We start from the raw sequence: 22,500 nt of genomic DNA, 5'->3' as shown, positions 1-22,500 counted from the left end.
ATTTTTTATCAATAGAATAAATGAAACGAAACGAGTCAGAGGGAGACGGTCAGCGGAAGAGGGGGGCTTACCGTGGACGGCCACGGTCACTCGGCTGCTCCGGGTGTGTCCGGTGAGCGTGTTGGTGACGTAGCACTCGTAGGTGCCGCTGTCGTGGACGGAGGCCGAGGGGATGCTGAGGACGTACAGCACCCTGTCAGGGAGAGTCTGCTTCATCGGGACCGCATCCGCAGCCTGCCGGGGGGGAGATCAATATCAGCTCCAACAACCCACATTTAAAGCAAGTATACATTGCTGACAGTTCTCTGGAGGCAAAGATAAACACTCACACACACACTCTTTATCTCTCTCTCTCACACACACACACACACACACACTCACACACACACAAAGAGAATGTTAACAGTATTCTGAGGCAGCAACGGGATTGATAAGGGCATCCTCTCTGATCTTTAAAGCTCTTATCCCCCCACCTCAACCCCCCACCACCCCTACATCCTACCCCCTCTCTCTCCCTCCCCCCAACCCCCTGCAGCCCACATCGTACTGTTTTCTGGCTCGGCCTATCTGATTTCCCCTTCTCCTCCACCTTCAGCCGTCTGCAGTCTAACTCAGAGTGTCAGGCGGAGGCAGTGAGCGCTGAGCTCCCCATCTGTCAGAGGCGAGGGCTCGGGCCCAGCGGAGCTCCGGGCAGATAAATCAGCCAAACGGGAGCTCCTTTAAAGGCTTGTAATCACCACTACTGGAGAACCTCGGCCCAGGGATAGGAGGAGGGGGGGGGGGAGAGAGAGAGGGGGGGGAAAGAGAGAGAGAGAGAGGGAGAGGGAGAGAGAGAGGGAGAGAGAGAGAGAGAGAGAGAGAGAGAGAGAGAGAGAGAGAGAGAGAGAGAGAGAGAGAGAGGGAGAGAGAGAGAGAGAGAGATGGGGAGGGGGGCCCTTGTGAGAGGGCCAGGGGCCTTCGCTTGCTCGCACCTCTGCTAAACGGCTTAAAGAGAGAGGTGCCCCATCACACAAAACCAGACAGATGGGCCGGGACAGGAGTGGAAAGAATGCTTCTTTTTGCCTCTGCTCATTTACACACATGTCTGTCTGTGTGTGTGTGTATGTATGTATGTATGTATGTGTGTGTGTGTGTGTGTGTGTGTGTGTGTGTGTGTGTGTGTGTGTGTGTGTGTGTGTGTGTGTTGATGGGGGGGGGGGGGGTGAACAGAGATATACATATGCCAGTAGGGGACATAGATGCAGATGTATCCAGATGGACACCCACCCACATAGGCTGTACTAGAGATCATAAACAAATACACACACACACACACACACACATGTATACCATTCCATAAACACACACAGGTGGGCCTTCACATAAACACAGATCCAGGCGAGCTTTCTCAGACATAAACAAAACAGAACATGTCCCAGAGGATGCCTTTTGATGTCTTTTGATCTGAATCACAAATGCACACACACACGCACACACATGCACGCACACACACACAAGCACAAACAAAAAGACATTGCAGGAGACATTTCACTCATAAAAGTTAATGTGCATGCCAGCCAGGCATGCAACACAAGACATACATGTGCATGCAAGTTTCACATGTTGTTGCACTTAAGAAACACACACACACACACACACACACACACACATGCAGTGACAGACAAACAGATTTGTCTTAAGTTCACTAAGGACTGACTGAGGTGGAGGCTCACATCTGTCCTGAAGGTCATAGGGGTGAGAAAGGTCAAAGTTTATAGGTGATTTACTCTCCGTCCTCTCTTTTGAACTCCTTCCCTCTATTTTACACATTTTTCTCCTGGCCATCTAAGAAATGGGCAGCTTTTTTGTCCACTCCCTCGCCTTCTTTCTCAGAAAGGTCGAGAGCCACGCTGCCCTCGCAACTCTCTAGCTGGGAAGCACGTTTGGAAGCACACGCGTGGGACTGGTGGGACGTTACTGGCCTTTTAGACTTTCCGTGATTTAAAGGGGGAAAATGTTGCAGTATATAGTGCAGCTTTCGGAGATTTATTTGACTAAGTTCCGTGATGTCTCTCTGTCTCAAGAAAACGCTCCTCGAAGGTATAAGAGACGGAGAGGAGAGATAAATCAGAAAGAGGCAGAGGAGGAAAGTGAAGACGAAGGAGGGAAGGGAGGGGGCAGTCGGGGTATGAAGGGAGTGTGTGTGTGTGTGTGTGTGTGTGTGTGTGTGTGTGTGTGTGTGTGTGTGTGTGTGTGTGTGTGTGTGTGTTGAGGTGGGGGGGGGGGTCTCTTGCCTGTTTTACGGGATGGAGCCACTGCTGCAGGTATTCAGACCCTTGCGGAGCGATGCAGGTGAGGTTGAATGTCTCCCCAGCCATCACAGCGTCCTCGCTGGACCTCAGTGTCACCTGGAAGTCCTGCTTCACCACAGGCTCTGCAGGGTTTCACACACACGCGTGCACACACACACACACACACACACACACACACAGGACCATAAGCACTTCCCCCCAATGTGTATGTGTGGGTGCATGATGTCAGCGCTCTCTCAAGCTAATGCATGACTTCATCTCCCTAAGTGCTTATGATAGTACATGATGTCACTTTGGCGTGCTGTTGTTATGACTTGTTAAAAACGGCTGGTGAACAGACGTTTTTTTCCCACACAGTTTTAAACAATGCTGTGTCTGAGATTTCCTCATCCTATCAGATTATTAATTGTGTGAAACATCGTCTAAAACATACACTTCTTTGTCAGTGTTTCTGTCGTTTTCAGACGAGCACACAATCAGTGAAGAAGAACAGGTAGGCCACTGTACAGCACTGATATTCTGAAGATAAAATAGGTAAAATAACATGTTTAACTTACTTTCAATCACAGTGTAGATTACGCTTCTCTTCGTCACGTCGTTGATAACGGTCTCACATACGTAATTTCCAGCAGAAAAGTTGCCAAGAAAGCCATTCCTGTTGTCATAGAAGCCCTGCACTTCGATGTTACTTGGCAAGGATTTGAGAATGACATGGGACTGGGGGTCGGTGACGCGACAAGGAATGATATTGCTAATTGGGTCAGTCTCCACTTCAGTATTCTCCTCAGGTGCGAAGGGAACATCGGGATCTAAGGCAGAAGTAGGCCCATGAACATTTGCTAGTTCTACAAATGCCAATATGTAGCCCTATCATTGACATTTTGTAAGCGTTCACAGACACATTTTTCAAAAGTGTAACTGTAGCTCTGATTACAACAAATCTCATTACAGGCTATATGATTAATGGTCGTTTGAGTGAGTTACTTGGATGAATTGTACTTGATACCTGGCACAAATATGTATATTTCAGACTCGTTCTGGTCCATGTCCTCGTGTCTTCCAGGGTCGCCATTTTTGGATGCGTAAACACATGTGTAGTATCCAGTATGGGAAGCTGCAGCGTCTGCAATCAGCAGTGTTGCAGTGTAGTAACCGGGATAATCGACAACGTTGTCGGGCAGGGGATCGGCCCATACGACCTCCCTCTTCCCTGTACAGCTGATGTTGAAACGTGAGTGCTGAGCGACAACAAACTCGTCTTCGTTGGAAACTATGGTCGGCGGATCACTCCGGGCTGTTTGGAGAGAGTGGAAGACAGGTGAACTCACACGTGTAGAACATTCTCTAAAGGCCTTTGGCTTACTGCTGTCATCTTTCTCGGTGCTAATTAGATAAGACATGCGCTCTTCCATAAGAAGTAATACATTGTGTTCATGAATATAGGTGTTCAAATAAATTATTGTGTTCATAAAATGGTTTAGAATCAATATTTAAGAGCGCGCCGCTCTAAAATATGTTTACAGCTATTCTCACGTGTTACTGGCAAGTGGCAATGTTCTTAGTAGGAAAATGGCCACACTATATATAATCGTGTGAAAGACAACAGTTTTGTGCGCTTATGCTCTCCTTGTCAGAAACAAACAATGGCACTTTATACTGAACATGCCTCTCCGATCACAATGCATATAGTCTAATCAGAATGGAACAACAAATGCATCAAGTTATTTTGCAGATTTATCTTATTTAGTTTTTTGTTTTACCTGGTAATACACTGATTAACACAGCCAAAAGAGTGAGATGGGTCTCGAAAACCCCCATGGTCACGTTGTTGTGGCCTGCTGAAAAGACAAGAAGAGAAAAGGGGGTATTATGAACCCACAAATGGACATGGTGTTCTTTGTCCTGAATATGTCAAGTAAAGGAGCGTTTCGGTCATTCGGAAAAAGGAACGATCCGCAGTATAGAGATCTATGAAAATGTCCTGTAGAACTGGAGACGTGGTGTGAAAAGTAGGCTACTTCTTTCTTGTCTCCTAGTCCTCATTCCTACAGCAAATGCATGGAATGTTTCTCGTCTTGTAAAGTTAGCATCCAATGAAAGCTGCAGAACAAGGTATGGAAAGGTAGTCCCCGAGTAGATGAGGTCCATAAAAAAGTTGGCCTCCGTTGAATAAACTGCGCAGTGCCAACTCCATTGTGTGCCGTGAAACCTGTAACGCAACCCTGAACGACCACTGGGTGGAGACAGATTACACGTTTTCGCGAAGTGTACCCGATTGGAGAGGGCTCAGATTCCCAAGAAAACTTGAATGCAACTTATTCGCCGTTAAGCGCACTTTTTATTCGAGAATTTCTTTGCGTGAAGCTCACATAAAACACGTCTTGAATATAATGCATGTCGTGTTTTGGAAGTTTTATTCGTGAAGTCAGTTAGGCCTACTTTGCCTTCTTTTCATTCTTGAAACAAAGTTTTACAGATTTGTTTTCGAATGGACCACTGATGTATCATTATTGACTACATTATATATGTATCTAATTAACACATTCAGATGCACATCTTTAAGAAGGAGAACGTGCTATTATTATTTATCACATGACACCGTACAAAAGTGGATAGGTAAGAATTTAACCGCTACAACACCAACTTCTTACACAAACTTGATCGGTTGTAGTCTTTTAGAAGCGCCAGGGAAGTTTTCATTGCTGTTTTAGTTATACAAACTGTCCTGTGAATTATTGTTGTGACAAACGATTCAGGGAAGTGTACGTCTTTGTCAAATAACTCATTTAAGACGCGGTGTTTCTAATCAGGCGCGCAGCTAGTCTGGGAGTGCTGGACTAAAGGCATTCCGCCCGCCGATGCTTTATCTGTCTGTCTGGCTCGAGAGTCTGTGCTATGTGCGGACCCCTGGAATCCATCAGCACTCGAGCGGGACGAGAGACGCCACTCAAACCAAGGGGGCAATCAGTCCGAGCGCTCTAATCGAACTGTGGCTGACCGGTCTTGCTGTGAGCAATTCATATCAGACTTTTCAAAGCTAAGCCTATCTAATTGCAAAATAAAACAATAGTTGCAATCTTTCGGAGGTTTTTTTTTCTTTCAAATATTGCTTTGCTGATATCTGAAACATAACTATTGTGGAAAAATAAAAAGTTGAAGTCAGTATAAGAAAATGAGTCAAGTTATAAACTGTTATAAACCTAAGACAAAACGACGGAGTCGACCGTCACCAGATGCCTTTAGTGGACGTGTTCTCTGGTGCATCCCGACGGGGTAATTACCCATAGCAAATCCAGGGGTGTTGAGAGGCTGTAATTACGCGACCCTTCTCCACGGCGTTGTTTGAACGGCAAACACTGTCGTGGGAATCCTTGTCTGGATTCATCCGGACACCGACAAACGCTCTAATCCGCTTTGACAAGCTTGTGCACCGTGGCGCGTGGTCACACTCGTCAATCTGCCCGTGGAGCGGAACGACGGCGGGATTGTTTTGTAGCAGGGTCGGGGTGCGCCAAGTTTCGGAGACTCGTCCCGATCAAGACTCCCCCGCTCCTATGCACAACCGCCCACACGCAGATACACGAATGTTTCCCGTCCAAGCGCGCTCATCTGCTGCGCTCGCACTTCAGAGCAACAGCTGACAGAAGCGTTTGTTTCAGTTTACAGTACTTCACACTCAACCAATCTGTTCAAATTCAATCCCACACCTACAAAATCAATTTCCATGGGAATATAGGAAGGGGGAAAGTGGTCTAAAGATAGCTTAGTCATTTCGAAAAGTATACAACGGCATTGGTAATGTAGGCAATACCGCTTTGTGTCCGATTGAGTAGGTTTTTAATGTCGTTAACACAGCTATTTTACTGGGGTCAAATTGAGTTCTTGGATAAGTTTGTTGTCATGGGTCGTCTTCTCTCTCTCTTTCTCTTTTTTTTTACCAAATTGGAGTAACTTAATCCGACTGCCTCTAATCTAACTGCGTGAAGCGATTTGCTTATTCAATGATATTGAGCGCTGAGTGTGCGCTTATCCGACAGGGGCAAGCAGCGACGCGTTTAACTTATGCTTTGAAAGTTGAGCAACCGAAAGAAAGCATCCCGTCTACCAACATTATGCATCCAGTATGGAAAGGAAACTTGAACACTCAGCAAAGCCCTCAGTCCCGTCCTTGCTGCTCCACTAGACCGCCATCCGTCCCCAAAACAAATTCTGCATGATGCTAGTCCTTTCCAAATAGCCGACATTCCACACACATGAGCGCAAACGAATCGAAATCCAATTTGAAGTGTGTTTGCTTGTAGATGCCAGCGTAGCATCCAGAAAGCGCGGAGCTGCCAGTGGCAGGGTGGGTGACACCACCAGCTGGGAGTCAGAACCGAGGCGCTTCTCCGTCGGCCACAACAAATACATCCCTTCGTTTAGGCGTCCGACAGTGAAGCCATTTGTTTCATAAGAGAATGCTGTATTCCGTTAGAGAGGATCTTCCAAAAGATATCCAAAGTTTGCCCGCGGTGAAAAGTGCATGTAGAAAATGAGTTGCATTATAAATCCAAACGACAAAGTAAAAATCTCCGGAGAAAAATAAATCAGCAAATGATTACTTATCCCCAAAGCTTGCTAAAATGACTAAAGCAACCGAAAAACACGCTTTTCCTCTATAACGGTGTTTACCTGGATGCATTCAGAATAATTTTTTTACACCTACCAAAAGTTATTTTATTTTTAAGGTTTGTTCAACTATGAGTTATCCTAAAAACGAATTATACTTTAAGGGTGAAACCAATTAGATGTACCAATTACGAATACAATACCTTTTGAAACTCCTTTTGATTGTGCCCTTTGATTAAAAAAAACCTCCTAATTGCATTCAATAGCCCATACAAAAGTACTCCAATTGGCGCAGTTAAGGGTCCAGGCTTTTTGTTGCAGTGGTAATCCTCCAGTCGAGTTGAGAGCAAGCATATGTGCGCCCCTCCGTCTGGGTCCGCGGCCGCTCGAACAAATGCTCCTCAGCTACAGCGACCTGTAATTGATTCAATGTTACAGTCCATCCTTCCCAAAGAACTAATCATCTGGCTCAAAGTAAATAACTTTCAGGAAATGACCCCCCTCTCCTCCCTCTCCAGTTCTGGGGTTCCTTTCAAAATAAAAGCCCCAGTCCGTACGCGGAGTTGCGAAGCGAGCGTCAGATTTCTCTGTACTCTGCAGTTAGGAAGGAGGCGCATGGTAATACGGGGGAAGGAAGGAAGAAAAAAACAACATATTCTCCGTAAGTGTGAGGCAGAAGGGGCCCCGTTAAAATAAGGGAGGCTTTTTGAAAGACAATGAAGTCAAGTGAACTATTGAAAGACGCTTTCGAAAAGGCGCATAAGGGTAGCCTTTATGCAGGCATGAAGTCAGGACATTCACAGTGTAAATGTAGTCTACTCCTTTTACATAATTTGAATTATATCACTAAAATATTAGGAAGCAAAATTTGGAATGTTCTATCTGACTAAATAATTTATGCAAACTGAAGTGGGCTAGTAGAGATAGTGGCGAGAGTATGTTCAACTCCTCTAACTGCCTACGCCATGTCGGCAAGGGAGATACGCAGGGGGCGCTCTAACACCATAAACAGCAGTGCTTTCATGTTTGAACTCAACTTTTCTCCAACTTCTGCAGTTTGGTATGCTCTGTCGTTTATTTTTTTGTACGTGTTGTTTTGGAAAGTATATCGATCATGTGTATTAATTTAGCGATTTAATTGGACACATATTGTAACAATATTGTAATATTTGTGGATGTGTTCTTTACTATATTAAATGAAACACTTCTGGAAAAGTAAATCGGAGGGAAAAGGTGTGTGCAGTGTCCATGGAGTCTCGGTCTAAGCGACACTCTTGAGTCCTTGGTGTACCGGCTATGTGCAAGGATAGGAGTCCCTGGGGCAGAACACCCCCAACTGTTCACCACCACCCGCAGACCGCCCAACCCCCATCCCACCCTCCCCGACCTGTTCGCCCCGCAGCGCTCTCGGAGAGAGTCACATATCTCCAGCCGCTTGGCCGGATTGCTTCCACATGTTCTTCTCGCCGAAGCGCACAAAAAGAACAGTGTCCCTTGTTCTCCCAACAAAAGGCTCTAATCTTTGTACCCAAAACGTAACCTAGTCAACCTTTTAAAAACGAACCTATTAGGTAGGCTACATTATGCGTTTAGTCGTCAACATAGGTTAGGCTACATGGCATTAATGCCGATTAATTCTGTTTTCGTTTTCTTCTGTTTAGAGGGGGAAAAGTGGAATGTTCACCCCCGAGCTAGTCCTGTAAGTTGCCTTTATATTAAACATTTAGTTCCTTGTGCTCTTGACTTTAACAGTGATTAGAATTAAGTAGTTTAAGTTTAAGTAGCCTACAAGCAATACTAAGCAATATGTGTGTTTTTAATTATACCCATTATCTCACGTTTAAAGTGATTACCATGTGTAGTTGTAAGCATGAAAATGTCGTTTTTACATAGTTACAAAACTATTGATGTTTATTCAGCTCTAGAATTAGTGGAATGTCCGCTATGATACAAATGCGTCAGTGAGTCAGCTGTTGGGAGGCTGTTTGAATCTCCCACCTTCTTCTAGTGTACAACCACACACACACACACACACACACACACACACACACACACACACACACACACACACACACACACACACACACACACACAGATAGAGAGAGAGAGAGAGAGAGAGAGAGAGAGCGAGCTTTGGCAACAATGACTTGACACATTCATGCCAATAAAGCAATATTTGATTTGATTTGATTTGATTTGAGAGAGAGGCAAAGAGAAAGAAAGAAAATACTTAATATCAGCATGTCTCTGTTCTCATCTAGCATACTGAATCCATGACCATGTTGGTGTACAAAAAAGAAATGTAAAAAAAGAGTAACACTTCAGAATCACAGGACACGGGTTATCGTGCCAGAGTGTGTTGCAGGAAAATATACATCCACATGGTGGCGTATGCCCTTGTGAGTTAGGGTGTTGAAACGTGGCATACATGCAAATTCATTACATGTAGACAGTGAGAATACATAGCTTTCTTCCTGTATCTCCTTCTGTCTTTGTTTGTTTCCTTTAGGTCGTTTAAATACAAAACACATAAACACGTTATTTAACAGTAGAAGTAGAACATTGAATATTTATTGGACTTTTGGGTTTTTACTGGCAAAACAAATGAACAGTCTGTATTATACAAATTTGAAACAAAAATACCCAGAGGGATCTCCCACCAATTCTTTGCTATGCAACACACAACACTAGCCCATGGATTAATGCAATTCCAATCGGGTCTCTCAACTCATTATTCAATGAAGAATTTACTGAATCGTTTCTGTATCAACTTACTGAATCTTTTCTGTATCACCATATCACCATTTTGACATTCATACCAACCTCACCTCATGCTGCACACCTTGAAGTTAATCATGTTAATCATGTTCCATGTCATGTTATTCCATGTCATTTTGTGGAAGAACGTGATTGTTTAATGAGTGATGCCACGTATCGACATGACTACGTCTTGTAAATGTGTCAGACATGAGAACCTTTAACCAACTTTCTCGTCTCGCCATCTCTATAAACGTGTGTTGCTATAGCTCATGCACAGGGTAGGCAACAAAACAACAAATAATAACAACAATAACAAAACTCTTTGATGGGTTAGTGAAGCAGGCCTATCAGACAGCTGTGAACCGTGTTGTTCTTTCTGCTTTAGAACTAAAAAATAAAGGTGCTTAAAATGGTTCTTTGAATCTCAGGATGGTTCCATGGAGAGTCAGAACTCTGTGCTCAACCATTAGGCCTACATCAGGCGAAAGGTTGCCTTGGTGGTTCCTTGAAGCACTGAAAACGGGTCTTCTATGGCATCGCTCTGATGAGCCGGTACTGGCCCCATTATTTTCAGTGCATTGGCTAGTTGGTATTAGACACTATTCCAGTACTGTCAAGCCTGCAGGGCTGAAATGACACTGCGATGTAACCTGGTGGTCAAGTCCTGGCGCGGCCCCCGCCCTCTCTTGAGTGCTGTCCAGCGTCCTGAAATGACTTCATCTCCCCTGACAAACTGGCAAATCACCAACCTCATCTGACATGCTTGCCCGGTGGGTTGCGGCTTCTGGGCCTCACTATGAAATCGTAGCCTAGCACCAGCGTCCCGCCTATGTCGTCATGCTATGTATACCCTTATCTGACAAGTTAAGTCTTGACCTAATTACAGCCAAGTTCAGGTGAGTTCAGCATGCGTTTGTGTGGTTCGACATGACCTGCTGTCGCTTGTCCTGAGCCTGGCAACCCTGTGCTCCCAAAACTTGGGAACGTTCCAGAATTCGTTTTCGCCCATGCAGTGCCCGTTTTATTATCATGTAACAACGTCTGCTACCTCGTGGGCTATTTGTTGAATTTAGCCATGTCAAACCAAAAGAATACCTCTGTAGGGCCGTGTTGATTTCCTGTGTATGTGTTGCCATGCGACAAGGATTTGCACAACTTGCTGTAGGTGAGGTGGGTGATTTCATTGTTTGCACAAATCCTAGTAGGGGGCAAAAGTCAGACCGGTGTTGGATACCTGCCTTGTGTTTTCTCTCTGTTTTCATATCCAAAGTGTGGCAGGCCTCTGCCCCTGTGCGTTATGGCGGGTATATTTAATGTTTTGTCTCCCACACTTATCTCACAATGCCTTTGCAAACTGATCCCTAGGCCTATAGGCCAGGCTACCGAAAGCGAAATTCTTTGTCAAATGAATAGAAATGAATCTCGGTTGTTTCTCTGTTGTCCAAGCGCCTCACCTACACCCACTGAATAAATAGTTTACAGAGGACCTCGTCATACCTCAAATCATTGTGTGGTAGCCTATGCGTGCGAAGGAATGAACACGTGGACTTTCAATATTATGCCTTTTTTGAATGTCCTTCAGGGGGTTAGTTCCCGTTTAAATTGTTATTCCTCGTGTGTGGACATTCTCCATTGTGTCCGACTGAATCAGCGATGCAGTTCTGTCTACACTCTTAAAACGAATGTGTTGAAAACGACAAAAACTGTGTTGTCCCTATCTGGCCATAGAATTATGTGTTAAAATATAAACAACGCAAGTATTGTTTTCAACTATTAATTTTAAGAGTGTAGCCTACATGTTGGCGGCTGTTCTTCTAGTAAACACAGAATGTAGGCTCAGGCTACCCTTTTAAAAATATATACACACATGCAGTAACGTGATTATAGTTGGGCTATTCATGACCATAACATGCGGCCAATAATGCAGATAGGCTGACCATCAATATGGTTTCCAACTATTAATATGAATAATACGAAATTAAACCCGCTGGCCTAAAAGTCTCCTAAAATGTCTAATGTTTATATTGAACGGGCCCTGCAAGCCACGAGGAAAATGTTTCTGTAGCTAAATAACCATTTTGAAAATATTTAATCTGTTTAATTTGATAAGGGCCCAATTAGGCCTACATCATTCACGAACACGCGTTTGAGAGTGCTTTTTTCTTTTATCTCACCCACGCCAATTCAATGAAACAGCACCTTGTCCTCGTATCAATGCAGCCACAATATGTAACCTTGTAAACATACTATTCCTTCCACCCTATAGGGTAACTCAAATTATATAAAATGCGCTGTCATTGTCCAATACCCCAGTGCTTGTAAGAAAAACGCATGTCCAAACGTGGCATCAAACTTAATTAGTCGATGTAGTTTGTTCTTGCTTCTGGTCCGGGGCCTTGGTTTCCGGGTCTCGTTTCTTTGTCTCCTCTTTTTTCCATTTCATCCGACGGTTCTGGAACCAAATTTTGATGTGCCGCTCAGTGAGGTTCAGTGTGGTAGCCAGTTCGTACCTGCGGGGTCGCGAGATGTATTTGTTGAAAAGGAACTCCTTCTCCAATTCCAAAAGCTGAGCACGACTGTAGGCTGTTCTGCTTCGCTTGTGTTCGTCGGGGTCATCAGGGTAACCTCCTGGAAAACACATCTTCTTAGCCACAATCTTAACATTTATAAATCGAAACGCTTTTGATGAAATTATAATAATAGTGTGATGTAATACATACCCCCCCCCCCCAGCAAATTACATGTTCTGTGTCTGGCCAAAATCACTGTTCTTATAATTCGCATTCACTTTTGGCCCAAAACATATATAAATGGCACCAAACTGAATAATCAATATCAGACTGTCAACTCACCCTGTAAAGGTGAATGGTGTGGATGGGATCTGGAGCTCCTCATCCATGGGTAAGCGAACTGTCCACCCGGTTCAGTAGGTGGATCCCGCCGGGGGATCTGCTGGTAGTCATCCTCAACTCGCTCCTTCTCTGCCAGGTACCCGTGTGTTTGCTCGGAAATAGCGTGCTGGCAAGGTGGCAGGTCGTAGGGTACCAAGTCTCCTTTCCCTCTGTCCTCGAACGGGGCATATGTGGGCAAGGGCAAAGGCACCTGTTCACTGCTACGGGAAAACCGACAGGCAGGTGGATTCTGTGGGTACTCCTCCGGTGTCTGTGACGAAAAGCGATCGCCATAATAAATATCCAGGGTATCCATGCTGTAAATTCATGTAGCCCCTGACTTCGTCCATACAAGTGGCTGAACTGTGTGCTCAACACCCTAGCACAAACTTGATAGCACCTGCCCGCCTGTGGTTCACCTGAAGGCAGTCACGTGGTCGGCACAGCACACATAGAATAGGCTAATTATTTATGATCTTTGCATGTCAAACATATTTCATATTTGGAAAGGACTAGGCTACAGTCGCCATGTCCAATTTCAAGAAGTCATCGTTTGCTTTCTATTGGCATGATATGAGTGGAGTATTGCGAAGTGCATGTCTTTCTCGTTTTTCTGAATGTCTTTTCGATACTTTTTCTTTGGGAGTGTTGAGTGTACTTCAGCCGACTGTTGTTATCAAAGCTGTCAACTAAACCTGCGTATGATTGATTACCAGTGTATATATACAGAGCTGTCACGCAAACCGGCAGGTAATGAGAGCCTATCAGTGCCCTTCAAGTATTGATCGGTTGTTGAAAGATTAACTGATGGTGAACCTAACTGAACAATTTGAGTTTCTTTTCTTTCTTTCTTTCTTTCTGTCTGTCTGTCTGTCTGTCTGTCTGTATATTTATGTTTGTCCCTGTTGGTTATTCCATATCTAATTAATTCGTTCCATAGGCTATTGGTTTTTTTTTCATATTCATGTATTACTAACAGACAGACAACAGACAGCCCCCCCCCCCCACACACACACACAGACACACACACACACACACACACACACACACACACACACACACACACACACCTATTCTTATTTCTAACATAAGGACAGGAGTTATAAAACGTGTGTAACTGGGTTGTCCTCAAACAAGAAACTCCGTGTTTAATTGCTATGATGATTGTGTCAATAAAGTAGACATTCATGACAATAGAATTATAAAATAATCCTTGTAATTCAGTGCGGCGTTATTTGACAGTAAATTGTTCTATTCAGGTTTTCTGCTTTTTAGAAAAGCTATACATATTAATTTAGTTGCATCGTGAAAACCTTCTTGATGATATAGGAGGCACGCTCTGTGCGTAACAAAAGGATGCCTTTATAAAGTGGCTGACAAGTTTTAGAATGGGCCCATTCTGAAGAGCGTGACAAAAGCGCGCTGGACATATTGTTTGGTGACCGAGTTCCCACTAAATTAAGTCACCAAAGACAGCTTTGATGGGACACGTGTCCAGAATTTCAGTTTGGCCAACTCTGGTAGAGCTTAGTGCAGTTTGGCTCACTGGCTTTGCCATGCATTCCGAAAGGATTCATCAGCTCTAAAAAGCACTCGGGTCCGGATGAGAGGGGTGTCGCATTAAGCGCCCAGTTCAACATTGTACTTGCAGATTCACGCACTAAATAAGTGGAGGTCTCCACCACCAAAGACAAAACGGGTTCCAGGGGGCATTCATCCTGAAGTTTCCTCCCTCTCCTCTCAGCGACTCGGCAGCTGCACTGGTTTGAAAGGAACTCTTATTAATTGTCCTTTCTTGCGCGTAATTGTTTGATTTGAATGGGGCGCTGTCTTTGGAGAAATGATTCGGTCTAGATTGTACCTGTTCAATATCTAGTCGTTAGAGTCGGTTACTCATCAAACGTTGTTCGAGAGGGCCGTGTCTAGTTATCCTAGATTTTCCCTGCACAAAAAGTGCTGGAAAAGCCATGCACGGTCACCTTTAACGACGAGTTGAGAGGGTGTTTAAAATCGTAAATTACATGAAAAGGGGTTTAAGAGGTGCTGGTCTGTGTGTGTGTGTGTGTGTGTGTGTGTGTGTGTGTGTGTGTGTGTGTGTGTGTGTGTGTGTGTGTGTGTGTGTGTGTGTGTGTGTGTGTGTGTGTGTGTGGTGGGCTGGTGAGTGGTTGAGTTGGGGCATTAATGGACACATGAAGCTTAACAGACCAGTGATGGTACTCGTAATTTTCAAAACATTGGATATTCCAAGTGCATCGCACAGATAGAATAGTGTAAACACATTTATTGCGCATATGATGTTGTTTGACTATTACCCTTTGCGCAACTAATAATACTAATACCTTAAGTGCACCTACAAACTGTAGTTTAAACCCCTTTTTGTCCATACTGTTGTTTGAATATCGAGAGAAAAGCAGAAAGAGAAAGACTCAACTTCAAATAGCCTTCCAACATAGGCCTAACTGTCATGTTATTTCAAAATGAATTTCAGTTCATTTCATGAAGTTAATTTTGTTTCTTTCTTTGGCCGTTGGTTGGCGTTCACATGAGTCTGCTGTCTAACTAATAGCAAGATCACCCAAACAGCTACTATAGATGTGACAGTTCGAGGTCAGGCCAGCATGTTGATTTAAAAAGGCATTCCCAAAAATGCGATAAACTCCATTGTAAGCGACGGCCATTCACTCTCACACCTGCGAGGGGGTGAGTTCTAATTCGATTAATAAGAAATTCAATATATATTCATTAGGTGGCTTTCCCTCGATAATATATGATCGCCAGCGGAACGTGAATAGGCTCCGTTTATTGTGGCGCTGAATGGGCCTGCGTGGGACCAAAACTTCACCTGCTTCCCTTCTCAATTAGGAATGTATCCCAAACTCGGATGGAAAACGAGTTAAATTAACCGTTTGCTAATTTCCTATCGCCCCTCCTATGTAATCCCTTCATTTTCAGCTTGCCCCTTCAATTTAGCAGAAGTTGAAAGGTTCAAATAGGGCTTAATGAAACAGTGACTAAATCGGTCTGTGGCGCACCGAGGAACCCTGGAGCGGTTTGCTGAAAGGCCTGGAAGGCTGCAGCCGTCGGGGGTCCGCCAGCTAAATGCGTGTCTCAGGCAGGACAATCTAACCTGTCACAGCCTTTGCCCAACTCTATATAGCCTTTTTCTGTGGTTTTGAAGGAATTGCAACATAATCAGTCCTTGTGGGACAGAAACTGCAATTAAACTCCTTTTGGGTTAACGTAACATAGAGCACAAAGATCTCTTCATAAAATACTGTCTTAGAGGCTTGCATAGGACTGAAGCTTTTGGGAGCTTGTTTTGTGAGAATAAATGCGGGATTATAGCATTTCTATTACACCTCATAAACTACTTCTAAATTCCAAAGTCGGCTACCTTTGCGCAATCACAAAATGATTTATTATCAGGCTCTCCCACCACAGCTCCTTGGAAAAAAAAAATGTCATAAATCAGCAATAAGATAATTCAGAAGCAGTTAAACCAGGAACAGCAGATAAAGTCTATCCTCAATAGGCGTGTATGAACACACACACACACACACACACACACACACACACACACACACACACACACACACACACACACACACACACACACACACACACACACACACACACACACGAATAATAGTTATTTGAGGGTTTTTTTCCCTTTTTTTTTTTTACACAGCTCTCTACTTAGCCCCTATTAACGTGATATCACCAGTAATATCATAGTAATTTAAGTGGATGCTAGGGAGTTCATAGACCACAAGGTAGTTTTACTTAAACAATAATATACACTTCGGGATCATGATAATGTGCTCAGAGTAAAGGAAAATGAAGAAAGATAAAGATCTGAAATGTGAAGTCAAATTATGTATGGTCTCCAATCTACTACAGGTAGATTAGGCAATTACAAATACACCTGTGCAATAGTGTTGCAAGGTAGCTTCAGTGTATTGAGTTGTCAAAGCGTGGGATGCTTAAAGCTGATTTAGTAATCCCTTCTCATCTTGCATGGAGAACAACGCGCAATACAAGCAATGTCTTGCGAGAGAGAAACGGAGAGAGAGAGAGAGAGAGAGAGAGAGAGAGAGAAAGCGAGAGAAAGCGACTGTTATCGTTTTAAACTAGTAGCAGAGTTCATTAACGAGCCTACGTCCCCCCCTGGCTTCTGAGTCCTTTATCAAGCTGTCACCTCCACACAAGTATACAATGATGGTGCAGACCAGTTCTGCGCTCTCACCGCTCTGTGGCATGGGTGCTGCTGCCAACCTCCACTTGAAAACAGATGCAAATCGTCAAGAAGTAATTTACCTCCTCACTCATGTGATTATCTGTTACCCCATAAAGGCACAATTATAATGCTCAAGTCACGGAGAAAATTAAATCGCCCAAACTAATAGCCTTCATTGGATGGAGAAGTTTTTGTAAATCTTAAAATTTTGTTCAACTAGCCTGAGTTTTAAATTGACTTGAATGATAATAAAAAATGAACTCGGTCAAATAAAACAAGAAATTCTGTAAGTAGAAGTAAAATATTTGTAAAATATTTGAAAATGTATGTAGCAATCTAAATGTGAGATTTTGCTCGATCCTTAAAACTTTATCTATGACAGAAAACAGAATTTCTGCTAGACCATGAGGGCCACTCCGTAAAAGCGTAGCGTGGAAACAGATTTGACAGTTTTGACGCATTTTATTTAAATAAATACAAATATACACATTTTACATAAAACATCAAACTTCAACCGAAATACTCACAGTAGTTCAGATATCTACAGCCCAGTTTGGATCACTGTTTAACAGAATTTACAAAATGATGGGTTTACTGCTTATCTCCAGTTGGAACATCAAGTAGGATACACAGTGGATTATCTCTACATGGGGTGTAAACAATATTTGAGTATTATTGGGCCAGTTTGCTTCATCACAATAATATATTTAAAATAAACACATATTCACAGTTTTTCTGATGGTCCTAAAACAATGACAACCTCAGGGAATGTAACAAAGTATGCCACTCGACTGCAAGTACAAACGACCCACTCAATAACTTTCTGCACAAACGTTTGGGTCAAAATAGTGTCCGTTCATATAGAGGATCTGGTGGACCCACGCTAAGTGCTAATGACAGCGTCTGTCGTGTCCGTCTGTTCACCCTCATATAGGTGAGATCTCCTTCTCCTCTGTTGCTGAAGCTGGCGATAACGACTCCTCGTCCTCTGACCTCGGGTAGTGCGCGTGGCCGCCCGTGCACTTACATCCGGCGTGCAAGCTCCTCTGCGTGCCTTTGCCCTCTTTTTTGTGCTTGACGCGGCGGTTCTGAAACCAGATCTTCACCTGTTTCTCGGAAAGGTTCAAGTACGTGGCGATTTCGATCCGCCGCAGCCGTGAAAGGTACATGTTGGAGGAGAACTCCCTCTCTAGTTCCAGAAGTTGTGTGCTGGTGAACGCGGTGCGCATCCTCTTGCCGTTCTGGATATGTGTGTTTTCAGAGGCGCCTGTGAAGGACAAAATGTCACAATATTTAATTACACATAGGATTTGCAAAGTGGTTTTGAGGAGGATTATTTAAAAACCTCTTGGAATGTGAAGATCCACATTTTTACGCACGGATATTAAACCGTCAGCCAAGGTATCCGAAACATCAACTGGTTATGTTTTTCTCGCAAAACATCAAGTCTATATGTAATGTCCTCTGTGTTTCTTGTTGTTAAGATAAGACATAATTAACAAGCAGGCAACACTTGACTTTTTCCTGGAAGCTAGAACAGGTGTAGAGATGTGCTTACCTAGTGAGAGGCAGTGGTACCTCCGGGGGTCGGCGACGCTGTACGTGGTGGGCGTGCAGACAGGTGCGTGTCCTGGGTGGGCCAGTGTCGGACTCTGATGGTGTACGACCCTCTGGCAGTACTGAGCTTCCCCTCCGGCGAACTGGCTCTTCAGCAGCGGGATGCCTCCCCGGGACGAGTGGATGTGCGAGGTGACGCACAGCGGACAGACGCAAAATGTGCCGCTCTTCCGAGATGGGCACATAGGTGCCGTTACGCCCATCATGCCCGGCGAGTGCACGCTGATGGGGATGAGGAAGTCCTGTCCCACATGTTCGCTCAAAGGTGCGGGTCGCACAGTGTCCTTTATGATCAAAGAGTCCACATAGAAGGATCGCGACATGGCTGTTAGTTGCCGGTTGCGGTTGGAAAGCTGTCTGTCTGGGTTATGTCCGGAATGCGCTGCGCTTGGTCTAAAGCCTTGATCAACTCTGAAGCCCTTGGGAGATCGCAAGGTGCTTAAGTTTGATGATCCAACAAAAGAGACCCAGGAGAGGCCCAGCCCAAAACGTCACCCACGTGCGCACCAGACTACGGGGGCTTTAGTACTGGCGGTGACCCGAGCCACGTGATGCCCCCGAGAGCTACCAATCAAAACTTGCTCATTTACTCAAGATAGAGCCCTAGCTGCCCTTTTTCTCCCAACAAAACAAGTTGTACAACGGAATTATTAATGGATGCGTGTCATGAAAACTCTATTAAATCCAGAATTAGGCGTGCGTGTCAGTCCACTGTTTGCACCTGCCACGACGCTGCTGACTTGCTGCATATATGCTGCAACCTTGATGCTTTTCATAAAGTATAGGTTTTAGATCAAGGTGATGAAACATTGTGAAAGAATATGCGTGAGAGGAATATAATAGGCTGCTGTTTGTTTTGCACTGGGTCTATCTAACATTTCGAGGACTGCTGTAATAATAGCCTATTTGATACCTCCTCAGGCACTTTTTATCTCCTGAGCATATTAACTGTTTATTGATACATTCAATAGACGGTTCTCGGTGTTTTTGCCATTACACGTCCAGAAACATCATGTCTTATGACATAATTGTGAACTAGACTTTGACTAAAGGCAAAAGCATGTTTTAACATTCCACAAGTCGTGTTTGTTTCCAACGATTGTAGTAATCTCCCTGTGGTCACAGCCTACTTAACTGTGCCGTTAGGGTCTATGCCCATAGCCTTTTTATTTGTTACACGGCCATATTGTCTGTGCACCTAGTTACTTGACAATTTGATCAGACAAATATTCTTAATTGATCACATAGGCTACAAATGGCCTACTGTGTAGCATAATGTTTCAGTTTCAAATGTTATTTGTAAGAGATCTTTGTGAAAATGCGATTTGAAGATCCAAATCGTGTGGTTATAGAATTGCAATGTAATTACCCCCCCCCCCCCCCCCCTCTCTCCAATCCGTTTGGTCAAGATTCCAGGTCTGCCAATTAAAGATTTATGAATTGCTGCCGAGTCTGGGTACTGGCTATTTGATAGCGATTAGGATTCAATTAGAAAGTGTTTATTGTAGAGGTTTCTGCCGGGTAAACAGGCAGCTATTTCAGAAATGCGTTAATCCCTCATCTTGTGACAATAATTAGCGAGTTTGATCTCCAACCGGGGCAGCGGGGCTGGCTTCCACTTTCATCTGTGGAGTAACGCCTCTTACATCCAGACAGAACAGGAGGAGAGAGGTGAGGGTAGCTACATTCTCAACTCTCCGATATTTATAGGCCTTTTTGTTTTGAAACCTATAGCCTATACCAAAAGCATAACTATAATGTAATTAAATGATTCAAAGAATCCTCCTGTGTATCAACAACACCATGGGCAAAAACGTCGGCATTTTAAGCTTGTATTAGCGGAACGACCCACACGATTAACGACATGTCAATATCCATACAACATTATCCAATATATCCAATATATCCTATTTTATTTTCATCACTGATATTAGAAACTGATGTGAAGACAAAGAGCTCATGATATTTTGATATCAGTGTTTTCCTATTTGACCTTTGGACGCCCCCACTGGGTGCTTAACCTGCCACACGTTTAATTTCATCATCATCCGAGACTGTTTGTGTTATTAAAAGCGATGGAATATGACTTTAAACTAAGCTAAATAGGTGCAAAAACAAACGCATCTGTCACGCTGCCTGTAATTGATGTAATAAAGGGAATCCAGCGTATGACACGGGAGGCGCACAAGGTTGTTATGGTACGCAGAATGATTTCAAACGAGGAGACAGAGGGAGAGAAGGGTAGACGGAGAGAGAGAGAGAGAGAGAGAGAGAGAGAGAGAGAGAGAGAGAGAGAGAGCTCATACCAACAAACCAGGCGGAATGATATGCGGCGTGCGCCCACATCACACCGTTCCAGCTCCAATATTATTTTTTTCCATAATTCTGAGCGATAAAATTTCATTGTCTATTAAGTAATCCCACAAATGAGAACCTTTATGAGCCTATAATGAGCCCTAATTGCCAGGACTAGTCGAGCCACGTGGAAGGGTTTAGAAGGAATTAAGGCGTCGGGTACAGAGCACAGGCTGTTACCTAGCCATCACTTTCATAATTCAAGGGGAAAATTAGTCCATTTAAGGGAAAATCCTCTGATTCCTTTTATTCTGCTCGGGGGGACAGGGCCGCTGCTTTGTCCGCTTCGGTTAAAAAGCAAGTGCAACAAACGGGAACGTTGCAAAAGTGTAGACTGTGAAAATGCAAGCCTTCTTAGGCTTACAAGGGAATCATGAAAATCTATGCATTGTCGGGCGTTCAGTGTGTAGGCCTACGTTCGCACTTCCTTTGGCGTGTCTAAGTTTGACCAAAGGTTTAGAAAGTGCTCCATTGACTCCGTCTAATTATATTGTTTTGATTGGGCAGTTGAAATCGCGCCCATTCAATAAATGTGGATCAAATTGTTCGCTATCCATCATTGTTGTCGGACCACAAAGTCGGCGAGGACTTTGTGAGGGTAGAATTAAATTGTGGTTTCTTCAAAGAGACAGAGAGAGAAAGAGGGGGAAAGAGAAACAGAGAGAGAGAGAGACTATGGCTTTCTGTCACTCTGAGGAACAAAAACACAACATCAACTTGCAAAGGTGCTGAGCCAAAGCATCTTTCCCTTCTTTGCGTTCCATCCCATGCCATATTAAAGCGTGGAGAAGTCCATTAAGGCTTTGTAAAATGAGCGTCATTAACTTGTATCAACGCCCTTTTACAAAAGTTGCATTGTGGTGCATGGGGCCGGCCTGCGGCCCATCTTGGCTAATACAGTGGGCGATTTCCCCCCTTTATTAGTTACCAGGCAACACATCGTGAATACCAAAAACTGAAAAGAAACACTCGGGTCTTCAATATAGTCTTCAACAGCGGTGGGAAAGGGGAACAATGATCCCGCAGACAACATAATGCCACGCAGTGACTTTTCATTGGCAATTATCTCGTTCATCTGAATAGCAGCTGCAATGCCTACTCTCTATTTCATCGTTTTAAAGAAAAAAAGACGTGAAAGAGAGAGAAAGGGCCTGTGAGGAGGGGGGCATCCATGTTTGTGTCAAAATCTAATTTATGTCTTAATGAATAATTCGATTTTTATGTTAAAGAGATTTAGGCACACACACGCGCGCGCGCACGCACACACACACACACACACACACACACACACACACACACGCACATGCACACTCACACATTCACTCGCGCAGGGACCACTTGGGCTCTATCGATCTATTAATTAAATCTTGTAGGCCTAATATAGTCATTGACGGTCATAAATATTTGAATTAGCATAGCACCATATAGCAATGCAGAACAGCCAGAGGCTTTGGTAATTTATATGAGTTATGGGACTCTGCCAACATATTTGCAGACACAGCCACAACAAGTGGTGGGCTATGCACTGACCTATCACGGCGACACAAATCTCCCAGTTGTATCATAGCCTATTTGGTTACCCTATACGTGAGGTTGCATCATTCACTCTAAACATCTATTTAACCATTTATTGTTGACTGTTCAATAATATGCGCGTTATGGGCAGGTAGTTCATATCGAAAGCTGGAGTGGCCCCACGCAATTTATCCTGCTCTGCCAGGAGCTTGCAATATTGCATTCA

General features: G+C 43.9%; 3 protein-coding genes across 4 annotated transcripts in view; all 3 read right to left on the bottom strand.

Moving 5' to 3' along the window:
- Positions 1-7,252, bottom strand: part of pdgfra (platelet-derived growth factor receptor, alpha polypeptide) — a 29,178-nt gene extending 21,926 nt beyond the window's left edge. Inside the window, exons 1-6 of one of the 2 annotated variants that reach the window (XM_062557091.1) lie at positions 7,103-7,252; positions 4,052-4,129; positions 3,298-3,585; positions 2,849-3,100; positions 2,274-2,413; positions 72-234 (exon numbers count right to left, since the gene is read on the bottom strand). In XM_062557091.1, coding sequence (XP_062413075.1) covers positions 72-234; positions 2,274-2,413; positions 2,849-3,100; positions 3,298-3,585; positions 4,052-4,109 — 901 coding nt within the window. In that variant the 5' untranslated portion in view covers positions 4,110-4,129; positions 7,103-7,252. The remainder of the gene's footprint in view (positions 1-71; positions 235-2,273; positions 2,414-2,848; positions 3,101-3,297; positions 3,586-4,051; positions 4,130-7,102) is intronic. The other variant, XM_062557092.1, reaches the window with a different exon arrangement.
- Positions 7,253-12,012: 4,760 nt separating this feature from the next.
- Positions 12,013-12,866, bottom strand: LOC134101595 (pancreas/duodenum homeobox protein 1-like). Its single transcript, XM_062555302.1, has 2 exons — positions 12,512-12,866; positions 12,013-12,287 (listed from the first exon to the last, which is right to left on the bottom strand). The coding sequence occupies exons 1-2, from the start codon at positions 12,864-12,866 to the stop codon at positions 12,013-12,015; spliced, it is 630 nt and encodes a 209-aa protein (XP_062411286.1).
- Positions 12,867-17,235: 4,369 nt separating this feature from the next.
- Positions 17,236-18,802, bottom strand: gsx2 (GS homeobox 2). Its single transcript, XM_062556673.1, has 2 exons — positions 18,346-18,802; positions 17,236-18,054 (listed from the first exon to the last, which is right to left on the bottom strand). The coding sequence occupies exons 1-2, from the start codon at positions 18,725-18,727 to the stop codon at positions 17,714-17,716; spliced, it is 723 nt and encodes a 240-aa protein (XP_062412657.1). The 5' UTR covers positions 18,728-18,802; the 3' UTR covers positions 17,236-17,713.
- Between the last annotated feature and the right edge of the window lie 3,698 nt (positions 18,803-22,500).

This window comes from Sardina pilchardus, chromosome 15 (genome assembly GCF_963854185.1).
Source record: "Sardina pilchardus chromosome 15, fSarPil1.1, whole genome shotgun sequence".
Classification (NCBI taxonomy): domain Eukaryota; kingdom Metazoa; phylum Chordata; class Actinopteri; order Clupeiformes; family Clupeidae; genus Sardina; species Sardina pilchardus.
The sequence above is the reverse complement of the archived record's forward strand: the minus strand, read 5'-3'. Positions and strand labels throughout refer to the sequence as shown.

Coding starts and splice junctions, on each gene's coding strand:
- gsx2 (XM_062556673.1), bottom strand. CDS start 18,727: ATGTCGCGATCCTTCTATGTGGACTCTTTGATCATAAAGGACACTGTG. Junction 18,055..18,345: donor GTACCACTGCCTCTCACTAG/GTAAGCACATCT, acceptor TGTCCTTCACAG/GCGCCTCTGAAAACACACAT.
- LOC134101595 (XM_062555302.1), bottom strand. CDS start 12,866: ATGGATACCCTGGATATTTATTATGGCGATCGCTTTTCGTCACAGACA. Junction 12,288..12,511: donor ACACCATTCACCTTTACAGG/GTGAGTTGACAG, acceptor TGTGTTTTCCAG/GAGGTTACCCTGATGACCCC.